The 12,825-nt window shown below is 39.4% G+C and overlaps 3 protein-coding genes across 3 annotated transcripts; all 3 read left to right on the top strand.

The window, feature by feature from the left end:
- Positions 1–88: 88 nt before the first annotated feature.
- Positions 89–2,499, top strand: GCK72_000937 (uncharacterized protein; the record flags this gene model as incomplete). The annotated part of the gene is made up of 8 exons (XM_053722758.1): positions 89–147; positions 195–268; positions 323–451; positions 677–1,173; positions 1,219–1,626; positions 1,694–2,240; positions 2,287–2,390; positions 2,437–2,499. The coding sequence occupies 8 exons, from the start codon at positions 89–91 to the stop codon at positions 2,497–2,499; spliced, it is 1,881 nt and encodes a 626-aa protein (XP_053591403.1).
- Positions 2,500–6,368: 3,869 nt separating this feature from the next.
- GCK72_000936 (uncharacterized protein) lies at positions 6,369–11,520 on the top strand (the record flags this gene model as incomplete). The annotated part of the gene is made up of 11 exons (XM_053722757.1): positions 6,369–6,455; positions 6,505–6,591; positions 6,640–6,930; positions 7,177–9,039; positions 9,093–9,240; positions 9,288–9,630; positions 9,678–9,810; positions 9,856–10,295; positions 10,345–10,673; positions 10,720–11,333; positions 11,458–11,520. 11 exons carry the CDS (start codon positions 6,369–6,371, stop codon positions 11,518–11,520), a joined length of 4,398 nt encoding a protein of 1,465 aa, XP_053591402.1.
- A 187-nt stretch (positions 11,521–11,707) lies between these two features.
- Positions 11,708–12,710, top strand: GCK72_000935 (uncharacterized protein; the record flags this gene model as incomplete). The annotated part of the gene is made up of 3 exons (XM_003098736.2): positions 11,708–11,892; positions 11,939–12,137; positions 12,192–12,710. 3 exons carry the CDS (start codon positions 11,708–11,710, stop codon positions 12,708–12,710), a joined length of 903 nt encoding a protein of 300 aa, XP_003098784.1.
- Positions 12,711–12,825: the final 115 nt, after the last annotated feature.

Raw genomic sequence — 12,825 nt, 5'->3', positions numbered from 1 at the left:
CGCTGCGAGACCCATCCGCTTTTCAGCGCGCCCCTTTAAACAATTTGTTGGCTTTTCTCACTGTATTTTTTTCTATTTTTCTGCAAAAATGGCACGGTTATTGACGTCGTTGGAGAACGAAACTGAACTCAAAGCTATAGAGAGAAAGTATGTTTTTAAATATACACATTTAAATAATAACTTCTTCTTTTCAGCAACAATATATGCGAGAAAAAGCTGGCGAATTTTCAGCGACAACGCGAGGAAGTTAGCCGATCTGTTCGACATCGTGAGTCAATTATTAAATAAATTAAACAAGAAACGCCACTAATTTTTTTTTCAGTCGAAGAATGTAACACACATGTCAAGCGAATGGCTGTAATCACCAAAGAGAAGCTGACGAAGTTGAAATCGGACGTTGAAAAACACAAAAACGAAACACGGGAAACTGTGCAGCGCTCAAATGCATTTCGTTAGTATACTTTTTGCTAATTAATATTATGAATTCAATTTTTTCTGTGCATGAGAAGACCGCGCCGCACACACGCGGCGGCCACGCCCATTTTTTGCGACAGTGTTCAAAAATGGAACGCAGCGTTAAAATGGGAGTGGGCGTGGTCGCCGCGTGTGTGCGGCGCGGTCTTCTCATGCACAGAAAAAAATGAATTCATAATATACCAACCACTTGCATTTTTAGTGAACTCAAGTTTCGAGCAAGTCGATTTTATTCGAACCAATCAGCACGTTTCGCTTCATTGTGGCCCCGCACTGTCAATCACACTTCCTTATGATAGTTGCATCGAATCATGCGTTCAAGCTGAAAACAATCTTCGTAGGAGTCTTGGCGAAGTTTCTATGTCTGCTGAGAAGTTGAAAAGCGAGAAAGAAGCTCTTGTAAAAGATCAGCATTCGGTTTCAAAGGCGAAAAGCAAAGCGGAAAAAGATATCGTGAATTTGAAAGAAGAAATTGAACGACAGACTGGTATTGTCAAAACGCTTCAAGCTTCCTCGGTTGAAGTAAAGAGCGTACTTCGTGAGGCAAAGGAAGAGGTTGATAAGGCGATTGATAAAAAGGCAAAGATGGAGGAAGAGATGAAAAAAGCGCAACAGACTCTTGACAACTTGCTTCCAACTATTCCCACCGCGGAATCTGCAAAACAAAATATTTTAGCTGAATTGGACGAGTTGTTTGTGGTAAAAATAATCTGATTCCCATTATTCTTATATAATTATTTCCAGGACCTCAAGTCTGATTCACCTATCGATCTATCATCATATACCAATCTATCTGACTGTGAAGAAATTCTGAAACTTTTCGAAGAGTGGAAAACTCGTCAAACGGAAAACTCTAATTTCTCACAACCCGCCGACGTTTTCGACACAGATACTCCCACTTCTCTTGAAGCTGATCTGGAAAATGTCAAAAAGCAAACGAAACATACGCTGAAAAACGTTGAACAAATGAAAGAACTCAGAGAGAAGCATGTTTGTACCAGTGAGATGTTGATAAGAAAGAAGTCAGGTGTGGAAGCTGTGAGAAAGCAGATAGACGATCATACGGCTGTCTTGAATAGCTTGAAAGTGACAGAGAAGGCAGTGAAATCATCGGGTTCGGAGAGTATCAGCTCGAAGAAGGAGGTGAAAGAGGTAAAATTGCTCACGCTTAAGCTTAGAATAGCTCTTGCTTGTTTTTCAATTACTAAATGATTTCCAGGAGCTTCTGCGTCAGCTAGAAGCGACTCGAAATGAAGTTCCAGGACCAGAGCCCTATCAACCTTATCAAACCCCCGTTCGAATTGCATCGACTAAAACAAATGCGAAATTGAACGCGAAAACCATCACAAGAGTATCCGCGGGATCAGGATCTACTCGAAACATGAGCGTCAATGGACCTCAATACCCAGGAATCAAGCTAGTTGCTCAAAAAAATAATGTTGATACTCCGATCCCGCGAAAAGTCAGCACAGCAGTGTTGGATGAGTCGGCGAATTCGGTCAATTCGGAAGACTCATCTCTAATTTCCGAGGATAGTGGAACTACCCAAGACGAGTCAGCATTGAATCAACTCTTTAGTCCTTTAGCCAACGAAAAACGCGTCTCACCGCCAACCCCGCCTGTTGTTGAGTTCTCAATGGCTGCTCATATGAACGAATTCAGTCAGAGACAGGCGAAACTCAAGGCGTCTCAGAAGATAAAGGAACACGTCGATGTAGAGAGAAGGCGCAGTAAAGGAAAAAATGTTGATTTCGATGCCGAAGATGGTAGTTTTTGAATGAATAAAAACAATTACTGACTACGTTTTTACAGAGAATGACAAAAGAATCTTCGCAGATGAATCTGCTTTAGACATATCTGGAGTCGATTCAGAAGGCGATGAAGAAAATGAGGAAGATGATGGGGATGAATTTGATGTTGGTGTTTTGTTTTTTAACTCTAAATTCATTTTCTTATTTTCAGGAATTGTTTGCACCTGACGATCAGGATAGCATGGATCAATCTACGTGGGGAGATGATGATTGAGTCGTTTATTGCATGCTTTCTTTTGTTTTTAACTGTTAATTCAGCATATATATTATACCTATCTTGTGTCATTAAATCATGTTCTATTGCGACTTGCTATAAACCCTTGTTTCCTGTTTTCTCAGGGTGTCTTTTGTTCTCCCTTTCAGAGCCCTCCCTTCCCTTGACCGTTTTATAGGTGTTGTGCACACTTTTCAACTAGTTCTCTGATGTGAACCCCCCCCCTTGCTTGATTAATTCCTAGCTCAAGTCCAAATTCTGTCTCAAATTGTTATAATATCGGAGTTGAACATAATCTGGAAGGAAAAAGAGCGAAAGAACATTAACATATGTTCAACAGGTGAAAACATACTTTAATCAACAAGAACATTTATACGTAAGTTAAAGTTCAGATCAAGAATTTAGGTGTGAGAAGCATTCCATATTACAACAAAAACAAACTTGCACTTTTTTTATTTATTCACGAAGAGATCTCTTTCCACATAGGCAATGCGATCCTTGTAAATACGTGTCTGAAGTTTTTCTGTGAAACGATATAAGATAAAGAAACGACTGCAGGAATGTTAGGCACGAATATGAAATAAAATAGCACACTAATCTTCAATCTAATTTGTAACTCATTGTCAATATACTGATCTAACAATTCTCCAATTAAATTTGCAACGCTATGAATCTGAAAGTGATATTTTCAAAAATGAGCAACAATGCAATGAGAAACTTACCAATAAAATAGTGTGAATCGGAACAAACTGATACAACAAATAGGTCCCATTATCACCAGTTTTGAGTTTTCTGAGGATTCTATAAATATGAAAATAGATTACACCGCTAATAAGAGACATCGCCAGAATTATAATGTTGTAAATGTAGAGAGCTTGTTTCATATTATATGTCAATTCTTTGTGTAGTGCTTCCTGTTGAACTGAAAATCGGAGGTTCAAGTGGAATCTCTAGAAATCAACTCACAAACGATGAAGCTGTAATGGATGAGTGATACATAGACTAGACAGATTTCAAGTTTCAGACAATTACTGAAAACGATATAACTGTAGGATTTGGAATACTGAAAAATGGGCTACCCTGTTACTATGAACTTGTGGTTTGGTAAATGAAGAATGATGATTCTTTGAATGGATGCCAAAAATGAGAAAACGGTTATGATAGCAAACATGACGCTCGCAAGTAACATGAAAAACACTTCAAGTAAAACCATAACTGTGTAAATAAAAGTTCCCGCAGCATCTAACTGTTCTAGATCTGCTGTAACAAAAGTGACCAGCGTACAGATGTCATTGATCACTAAACAGACAGCAGAGTTATAAAATAACTGGTTGAATATGGGCTCATGCAAATTCTCATCAGTTGTATCTGCTTTTTTCCGATACTTGTATACCAATAAGCATAAAAACAAAATATTGTTTACAATAAACTCGATAATCTCAAAAGTCTGGACAATGGAAGCAATACTATTGTAATAATCAGTTGTTTCGTTACTATTCCGGAAGCCTATTATCAAAATGTGGTACATTGAAAGAGTGGCAGTGAGGAAACAAATGAGGAATGATTGTGTTGAGCAGGTGAAAAGAAACAAATTGAAATGTGCTGGTTGAAATTGAAAACGAGAACATTATTTGATTTTTCCAGGTGCCGCATGTTTTTCTTTTGCTGCGTAACATATAGTTTAAACGGAAAAATATAGCAGATGTAGCAGATTTAAAGATAGCAGATGTAAAAAGATGTTAAGTTCCCTTGCCCAATCCGTGCCCTTTTCATGTCTAAACCAAGCTCAATCCTCACCCTGCCACTGCTCTTACCTTACCCAAAGAAGTCTAAAATTCTCTCCATGTTTTTCAAAGAACTTTGAGAATCTCTTAAGCATTAGTTAATGAGGATCCCCCTGAACTTCCATTTTGACTGAGACTGACTCTATAGAATCCCAGAAAGTATCATCATGGCATGTTGCCAGATCACCCTTGCTTGATCCGACATCACCGATTTCTCCATAGTAACAGTAGCTTACTCTCCGATCTTCCCATTTCTCTTTGTGTTTTCCCACATAGTCACAGTAGTCTACCTTCCTATTTTCATATTTCTCGGTGTGTTTTCTCACATACCAATTCTCATGAGCCCCTTCACAATTCTGATGAATCTCACCCCGATTTTTCACGTTCACTCATTTTTACACATCCCATCTCATCTAATCTTCCCAATTTCTTTCTTATTGTTTTGTGTGGCATCTCAATTATCTCCTAACAGTCTTCGGTCTCAGGTTGTCAGAGAAAATGAAGACGTGGAAACGAGCCAGAAGATAACGGCTAATGAGAACCGCATTCTGTTCGGTCTCGACCGTTTTTCTTTCTTTTTTTCTTGTCGAGCCCTGAGAACTCCTGACGGAACTTCGTGTGCTTAGCCTGTTTTCTGTAGCAGTTTTCACAGAGAACTAAATATTCATTCTGAATTCCACTGATCTTCTTCATGAACCCGATGAAGCTTTCCAGGTGGAATAATGAACCAGAGGAATTGTATTTCCTTAATTATTGTAACTATAACTCAACTTTTATCATCCATTGCTAACTATAAGCTCCGCATAGGAATGAACTTTTTAGAAAGTTAGTATTTGATTCCACTAAAAACAGATATCTTCCTTCAACTCTCAAATCCCCAAATCCACTTCATCCCTTCTGATATACCCAAATTCTCTCCCTGAAAACCAGATTCCAAATCTATTACTTCTCAATCGTTCTGATCTTGGGTCTTCTGAAGTCTGCTTCTGGGAAAACTCAGATCCGGACCAGGCAGGCCGAGTACACCTATCCTACCCTAATTTATTGTTTGACCACTTGATTCCAAAGCTGTTGTATTCTAGGAGATTTGGCCTGACCCTAGGCCTTTTGAAGTCTGCTTCTGGGAAAACTTGGATTCATGCCAAGAATACCGACACAAATCTCTGTAGATGTGTGTGTGTACATACCTCTTGTAGCCCTGCCTAGCAGTCGTCCATTGATCTCAACAAACATCCAAAAATTCATCATTTTTTAGATGCTTAGGACTGTCTGATCCGTTTAGAGTTTTTCTTAGTTTGCGAAGAATTTCTAGTCGCACAAGTTTGCATATCTAAAGCACTGTTCTCAGAGCCTCTTACTCGTTAAACATAGCAAACTCAATTTCTAATACGGAGATACCTGATCCTTCCCCCTATTGAATACACTCCTGGTGTTTTTTCTGATATTTTATCACGATATTGTTGATCCCAGTGTAGATCAACTTTTGTTGTCTTTTCGTATTTTTGTTCCGACTCTTTCCATTTTGAGTCACTTTCCTATCTTATCCACTTTCACCTCAATCCTTTCATAATCTCTTTCTTCTCTTACCAGATTCTTTGTGTGACGTGACCTATCAATTATTTCTGTACACAATGGCTCTGGGATCTTTCCCATAGACCCATATTCTAGTCTGCCACGCAAATCATATAAGACCCCGCCTACTGAATACCCTATCCATCTGTCCCGTCATCCCTCCTCCCTTGACTGTTTTGTAGGTGTAGTACACTCATTTCAACTAGTTCTCCTTTCAGATATTCCCATCCCAGAAAGTATCATCACGTCATTTTGCCAGACCTCCCCTGTTTGATCCGACATCACCGTTTTCTCCTTAGTAACAGTAGCTTACTCTCCGATCTTCCCATTTCTCTGTGTGTTTTCCCACATATCGATTCTCATGAGCCCTTTCACAAATCTGATTCTACCTCCTTCTCCTCTTCTTCTCACGCTGCAGTGGCGCGCCAGAGTTCTTGTCTCGTTCCGTGGCCGTGTACATTATTATCGCTGCAAACGCGCCCGTCTGCAAATAAAATTCTTCCATTTTTCAGTATGAGACTTCGAAGTGAAGAAATACTTGGCAATATTGCGTTGGGACGAAAAATGAGTAAGCAACAACGAAGAAAAAGAAATGCGAAGGTGAGAAACATCATTTGAAATGGTGAAAAACTCGAAATCTGCAATTCAGAATGCTAGCAGCGCTTCAGCCCACGGGTATCTATCTCAAGGAGGGGAGACTTTTGTTGGTTTGACACCTGAAATGAATATTTTCGAGGTGAGACACTCGGAAAGCTGGTTAGAAAATCAGCAATTAATTTTCCAGGTTGCCAGCAACAATCGGTTACATTATGCTTCTGAAATTGACGATGAGACGAGAATTGTGATGAAGAAGTTGACGAAAAAGGATTGTCAGACGAGAGAGAAGGGATTAAAAGAGTTGATGAATCTGGTTACGACAGAGAAAGGATCGATAGAGAGCTCTTATGAACACTTTTGTGGTCTTGTTCCACAATTGAGCACGGACGGAAGTCCTTCTGTAAGACTGCTCACGATGAAAATGATCTCGTTGTTTCTGATTAAACTGAAAAAGTCAGCAAGTAAAGGATTGAAGAAAGTGAGTTTTTGGTGACCTGGAAACGTGAATTTCCAATTAGTTCAAAGTTTTTACTTTTCTTTAAAAGCCTATGGGAACAAGAGAGAACAAAACAAGTTTTGCGCTGCTACTTTTAATTTAAAAAATGTCATAAAGCAAGGAATTTATCTCAAAAACCCCTATTTTCACCTTTTTGTTGCGAATTTGATCGAAATTGATGATTTTCTCGTCGAAAAAGTAAAGAAACTAATCGAACATTGCTTTCAGATCATCCCAATGGTGCTCTTTGCCAAATCCGATGTCACCAATGGTGTCGCTGCTGCTGCGAATGCAGTGATTCGAGACGGATTCGATGCTGACAAGAAACAACAAGTCATGCAACTATTCGCCCCGATTACTTTCGATATCGCAGCAAGCATTGTTCAAGGAAAACATGATTTGGCGGCTCCGATTGAATATGACGCTTCAGAAGATAAAGAAGCACGGAAGTCAAGACTTGAGACTCAATCTCTTCACGTTTTCCTATCGTATACCAAAGAAATGGGATCGGAATCTAATATTTGGGAAGAATATGCAAAAAAGATCTTTGAGAATTCGGATTATATCAGGAAAGCATTCGCTGGAAAAAGAGAAACATTGAAAGTTCAACTTCTGAATCTTTGCTATAAATTCCAGAATAATGTTGATATATTGCTGAGTATTCCATCAATTATTCCATATATGCAAAAAAATTTGGACGTTCAAACGATCACTCCAGAATGCGCAACTGCTTGGGAAGGAATGATTTTGTTGTTGTCAAACGAGAAGTTCCAATCGGCAGTTTCATTGCAAAAAGGAATATTCCCACGTTTTCTGAATGTGATTCGAAAGAAAGGAAATCATTGGAGAGTTCTCAAACACTATCTCCTCCCCGCTATTGTTACACTTCTCAAGGAAATGAAGAACCCAGTTGACGATCTGAAACCATTGAAGTCAATTATGGAGAGCTTTGTTGATAACTTGCCATGGGACACAGATGTTTCGTTGAATGCAATCCACTGTTGGTTCAACACATTCTCTGACTTCGTTCGTTGGATTCTCTCAAATGACCGTGTCAATCTGGAAATCTGGGAGACTCTCAGCCCGTTGATTATCAAAATTACGGAACAATCTATGATGTTTGGAACTGCAGAAGCCACTGAAAGTGTTTCTGAACTTCTTCATTGGATTATTGAGAGAAAGATACTCGCCGAGACAGATTTACAGAAGCTTTTGGAGTCGATTGAAACAAAAATAGCCGAAGTTGGAAAAGAGAAAAGTCGCCATCTGAGAGATTCATTGACAGCTCCTGGAAAGAATGTGGAATTGTCAGGATTGCATGCAAATCTCTTTTCAAGCCCAGAACTTGCTGATTTTAATATCATTAAAAATCTTGCTCAATCTGAAAAGAACTATTTTGATGCAACAATCACCAAAATCACAAGCTTTTCCGCCATCGAGAACACCGAACAATTCGATTTGGCACAAGCTTCTGATGTTGTTCAATTGATTTCTTTAATTCTTGATTCCAACTGTGAAAATCTGAAGATTAGCGTCAAGAATGATTATGTTGGACGTCGACTCTTACTGAAAGGAGACTCAAAAATATGGGAAAACTTATTGAAACAAGTTCCTGTCACAGTTTTCCAAGAGATGATCAATTATTGGCATGAGAAAAGAAATGGTAAAGCCATAGCTGAAGCTGTGAGCTTTTTGAGAGAGAAAGGAATCGAACTAGATACGAATCAAGCTGCTGAAAATGTTGATTTCCTCATTTCTCTTCTACAAAAGTTGAAATCCAGTGATTCCAATGGAGATGAGAAATCGATTGTCTCGAAATTATTCGCTGCGATTTTCGAGTCAGATGAGGAACCGAAACTGGAACATTATCAAGGAATGAAGGAATATTTGACAGCTGATTTCAATGCGGATCACTTCTTCGAAAAGTTATTTGCAAATAGTGAGGAGAATGATATTGAGAGGATTCTGGAAATTGCTTCTCGATTTGATAAACTTATTGAGTTGTGTGAAGATAAGACAAGATCGAAGATTGTTGAGAACTTGCTTCTTTCGAAAGGAAACTCTGACATTATGATTGAGAGACTCAGCTTTGTAAGTTATTAGAAAACTTTTTCAGAAATTTTCATTCAGTGATTATATTTCAGTTGGAGTTGGAAGTTCTAACATTCTCACAGTACGCTACGGTCATCCCTGCTCTGCTCACTCGCCATGTAGACCATTTGGATGAACAGGAAACCAAGAAACTCGTGACTGAATTCTCGAGAATCGCTCTCTTCAATTTATCATCTCGCTGTGAGTATATTCCCTAATTACTCAAAGAATTCCGTGTTTTGTTTCAGATCACACTGCAACACATCAAGTATTCGGATGGCAAATGATCAGTGTGATATCATGTGTAGAACAAAGATATTGCCTATCGAATCTCAACGAAGAGCTGAAGAATATGAGAGAAGAAATCAGAAAGCGAGTCAATCGATCGGATGAAGTTCAGAATAGCTCAGGAATCAGTGGTTTCTTTGCGGATGGTTATGAATTGTCCAACGAAGAAGAAAAGAAATATTTACGCAGTCAAACGAGTGAAGAATCACAAAATGAATCCCCACTTTCACCGATTCAGTTCATGGAGAAAGTGTTCAAAGGAACGGAATCTGAGAATGAGTTCCAGATCTTCCAGTTTGATACGTACGTGCATTTTATCTACATTTTTTCCATTATGTGTTGTTTTTCAGATCCAACAACACCAACTGGCTTATAAATCTGATATACGCAAAGCGTTTCATTCAATGCGGTGGCGACATTTTCTCTGCTGAAAACCTGGAACTTCGTGATTTCTCTCTTTGTGGAATTGTGACAGTGTTGGATGTGAGCACATGAAAAAAGCTCCGAAAATAATTCATAACATTTCAGAACTCCACTGACATCCTCACCACCTCTCCACACGCTTTCGATGAGGATCCACGATTGGAAGCATTAACTGCTCTCTACATGGACCTCTACATGGTTTTAACAGAGTCTATCAAAAGTGGAAATCAGACGAAGGAAACTGTTGAAGAGTGGGAAGAGTTCTATGCGCCAACCATCAAAAATTACTTTGTTCGCATGTTCCGAACGGTTCGAAAAGATCAGCAGCCTACTCCTTTCGTCAGAACTCTGCTGAAAGCGTTGCTCTCCATCTCGACATTCCCAGCTGACGTCCCGAATGATAATGTGACAGCGAGAGAATTCGTTCCAGAACTCTCCGTTTTCAAGTACACTCCGTTTGAAGAATCGTGTATTTCTCAAGCTTTTGGTCTCTTCCAATCGGGTATTGAGCATGTTCAACTCATTGGATACGCCGTGTCAAAATTGTGAGTTTAAAAGCGGCCATTGTTGTATCTTATTCCCGTTTATTTTCAGATTAATGCCGATCATGTTTAACACGGAAAACCACAAAGCACTAGAAGAATCGGATGAAGCAGAAGTGAAAGTGTCAAATCGACCAAAACTTGCTCTTCCTGTAATGCTCTCCAAAGCATACCCAGTTGATCATAATCATCCACACGTTGGCCCATTGCTACTCGATCTCGCGTTGATTCCGCTTGAATCATCTGATATCATCAACTTCAGACAAGAACAAAGAGTAGCATACTGTGATGCTATCGATCCATTCTTCAAGAATGCGCTAAACGCGTTGATGTTGGATCAACCATTCGAGTTCCAACAGATGCCGATCACTTGTAGAATTCGTAAGTTATAAGAGAAAGAGTCTTGAAATAAATTATAACATTTCAGCAAAATTGAAAGAACGAGAATACTATCTTCAAACGGATTACACCGCTAGTCCAGTTTTCTTTGACAAATTCGCCTCGAGACTTCTCTTCAAATCCATCACTCTGCTACCTGCAGCTGTTCGATATTTCCATAAAGGAATGCCCAAGAGCTACGTGTCAGTTTTTTATGAAGTTGTCACAAAATACGCCAGCCGCCTACTCGTTGAGAACGAACTTGCTAAAGTTAGCGATGCGAAATTCGAAGGAGAGATGAAGGTTCGAACTGTGCCAGTTACTGGTCAAATCATTGCCGAATATATTGTGGAGGAGACTAAAATGAAGTTGACTATCGAGTTGACCCCAGATTACCCTCTCTCGGTACCGAATATGACTATTGACAAAGCTATCGTGAAGAATGATAAAGCGAAGAAGTGGCTTATGCAGCTGAATGCATATCTGTTCCATCAGAATGGAGCGATTCTTGAAGGAATTGAAATGTGGAAACGAAATGTGGATAAGGGTGTTGAAGGAGTTGAGGATTGTACGATTTGTATGATGACAGTGCATCAACAGACTCATCAATTACCTAAAGTTAGATGCAAGCAATGCAAGAATAAGTTCCATTCGAATTGTTTGGTAAGTTTTTTCATCTTTCTTACGGCAAGAACAGAGAGATCTTCCATATTTCTCTGCTGTCTCTCGTTTCTACATAGTGTCTCGCTGGCCGCGGACTAACTTTTCCCAATAATTATTCTTTCAGTACAAATGGTTCGAGTCGAGCAATCAGTCAAGCTGCCCGCTGTGCCGCAACAACTTCACTTAATTTTTCTTGTTATATATTTTGTGTTTGTTATTATTTTAAAAATTTATGTTTTTCTACTTTTACGGATATAAAGTTAATTTCGGCTTTTTCGCTCTCTCTCTCTTTTTCGAAACTCCGTTTCTCTCGCGAAATAATCCTACTTTTTGATTTTTCTGCCGAATTTCGCAAGCTTATCGATTGTTTCAGGATGGTTCGTGTAGAGAAAATTAAAACAAAGAAGGGAAAACGAGTTTTAGATGACAGGGCACCAAAAACGGTCGAGAATAACAAAAAGACGTTATTCTGTCGTGGAACAAAAACCAATGAGATTATCAATCACGCAATGATGGATCTTTATGATATGAAGAAGCCATTGACCACGAAAATGGACAAGTGAGCCAAATTTTTTCACAAAATTTCAATAAGTGAACTTTTTCAGGCACAATCCGTACCACTTGTTCGAAGATGAGACCCCAATTGTTCGTGCCGGCGCCAAGTTCGACACTTCGATGTTTGTTCTTGGATCGAACTCGAAAAAGAAGCCGAACTGTTTGACTTTCGGTAGAACTTATGATGGACAACTTCTCGACATGGCTGAGCTCAGAATTACTGCTTACAAATCTGCATCGAACTTTGATGTTAGTTTTTTTTTTACTTTTTCATTTAAAAATTTCTAATTTCAATTGTTTCAGACTGCAAAAATGACACTCGGATCAAAGCCATGCATCGTTCTTGAAGGTGCCGCTTTCGAGGCTGACTCCGACATGAAACGTATCGGAAATTTGATGATCGACTGGTTCCGTGGACCAAAAGTAGACACTGTCCGTCTCGAAGGACTCGAAACTGTCGTCGTTTTCACTGCTATCGACGAGAAGAACATCGCTCTCCGTGTCTATCGTCCAATGCTCAAAAAGTCAGCGACTGCTACTCCACGTGTCGAGTTGACTGAAATGGGACCATCGTTGAACTTCGAAGTGATGCGTAAGAAGTTGGCCGATGACGCGCTGTTCAAATTGGCTTGCAAGAAACCAAAGGCACTCATGAAGAAGAGAAGAAAGAATATGAGCGAGGATGTGTTTGGAAATCAATTGGCTAGAGTGCACGTTGGAAAGCAGAGAACTGATGATATCCAGACGAGAAAAGTGAAGGCTTTGAGGAAGACACCACTCGTTGAAGCGGCAGCAACCAATGATGTTGCAATGGAAGAATGAATCAAGAATTCTACTCGTTTTTAATAATTTTTGTTGATTTTGTTGTTGGTTATCTTTTCCTTTTTACCCACCTTCACTCCACTGTTCTCTCCTGACACACTGGGTCATGATATTA

Source organism: Caenorhabditis remanei, chromosome I (assembly GCF_010183535.1).
Source record: "Caenorhabditis remanei strain PX506 chromosome I, whole genome shotgun sequence".
NCBI lineage: Eukaryota > Metazoa > Nematoda > Chromadorea > Rhabditida > Rhabditidae > Caenorhabditis > Caenorhabditis remanei.
Note: the sequence above shows the minus strand (reverse complement) of the source record. Positions and strands in the feature narration are given on the sequence as shown.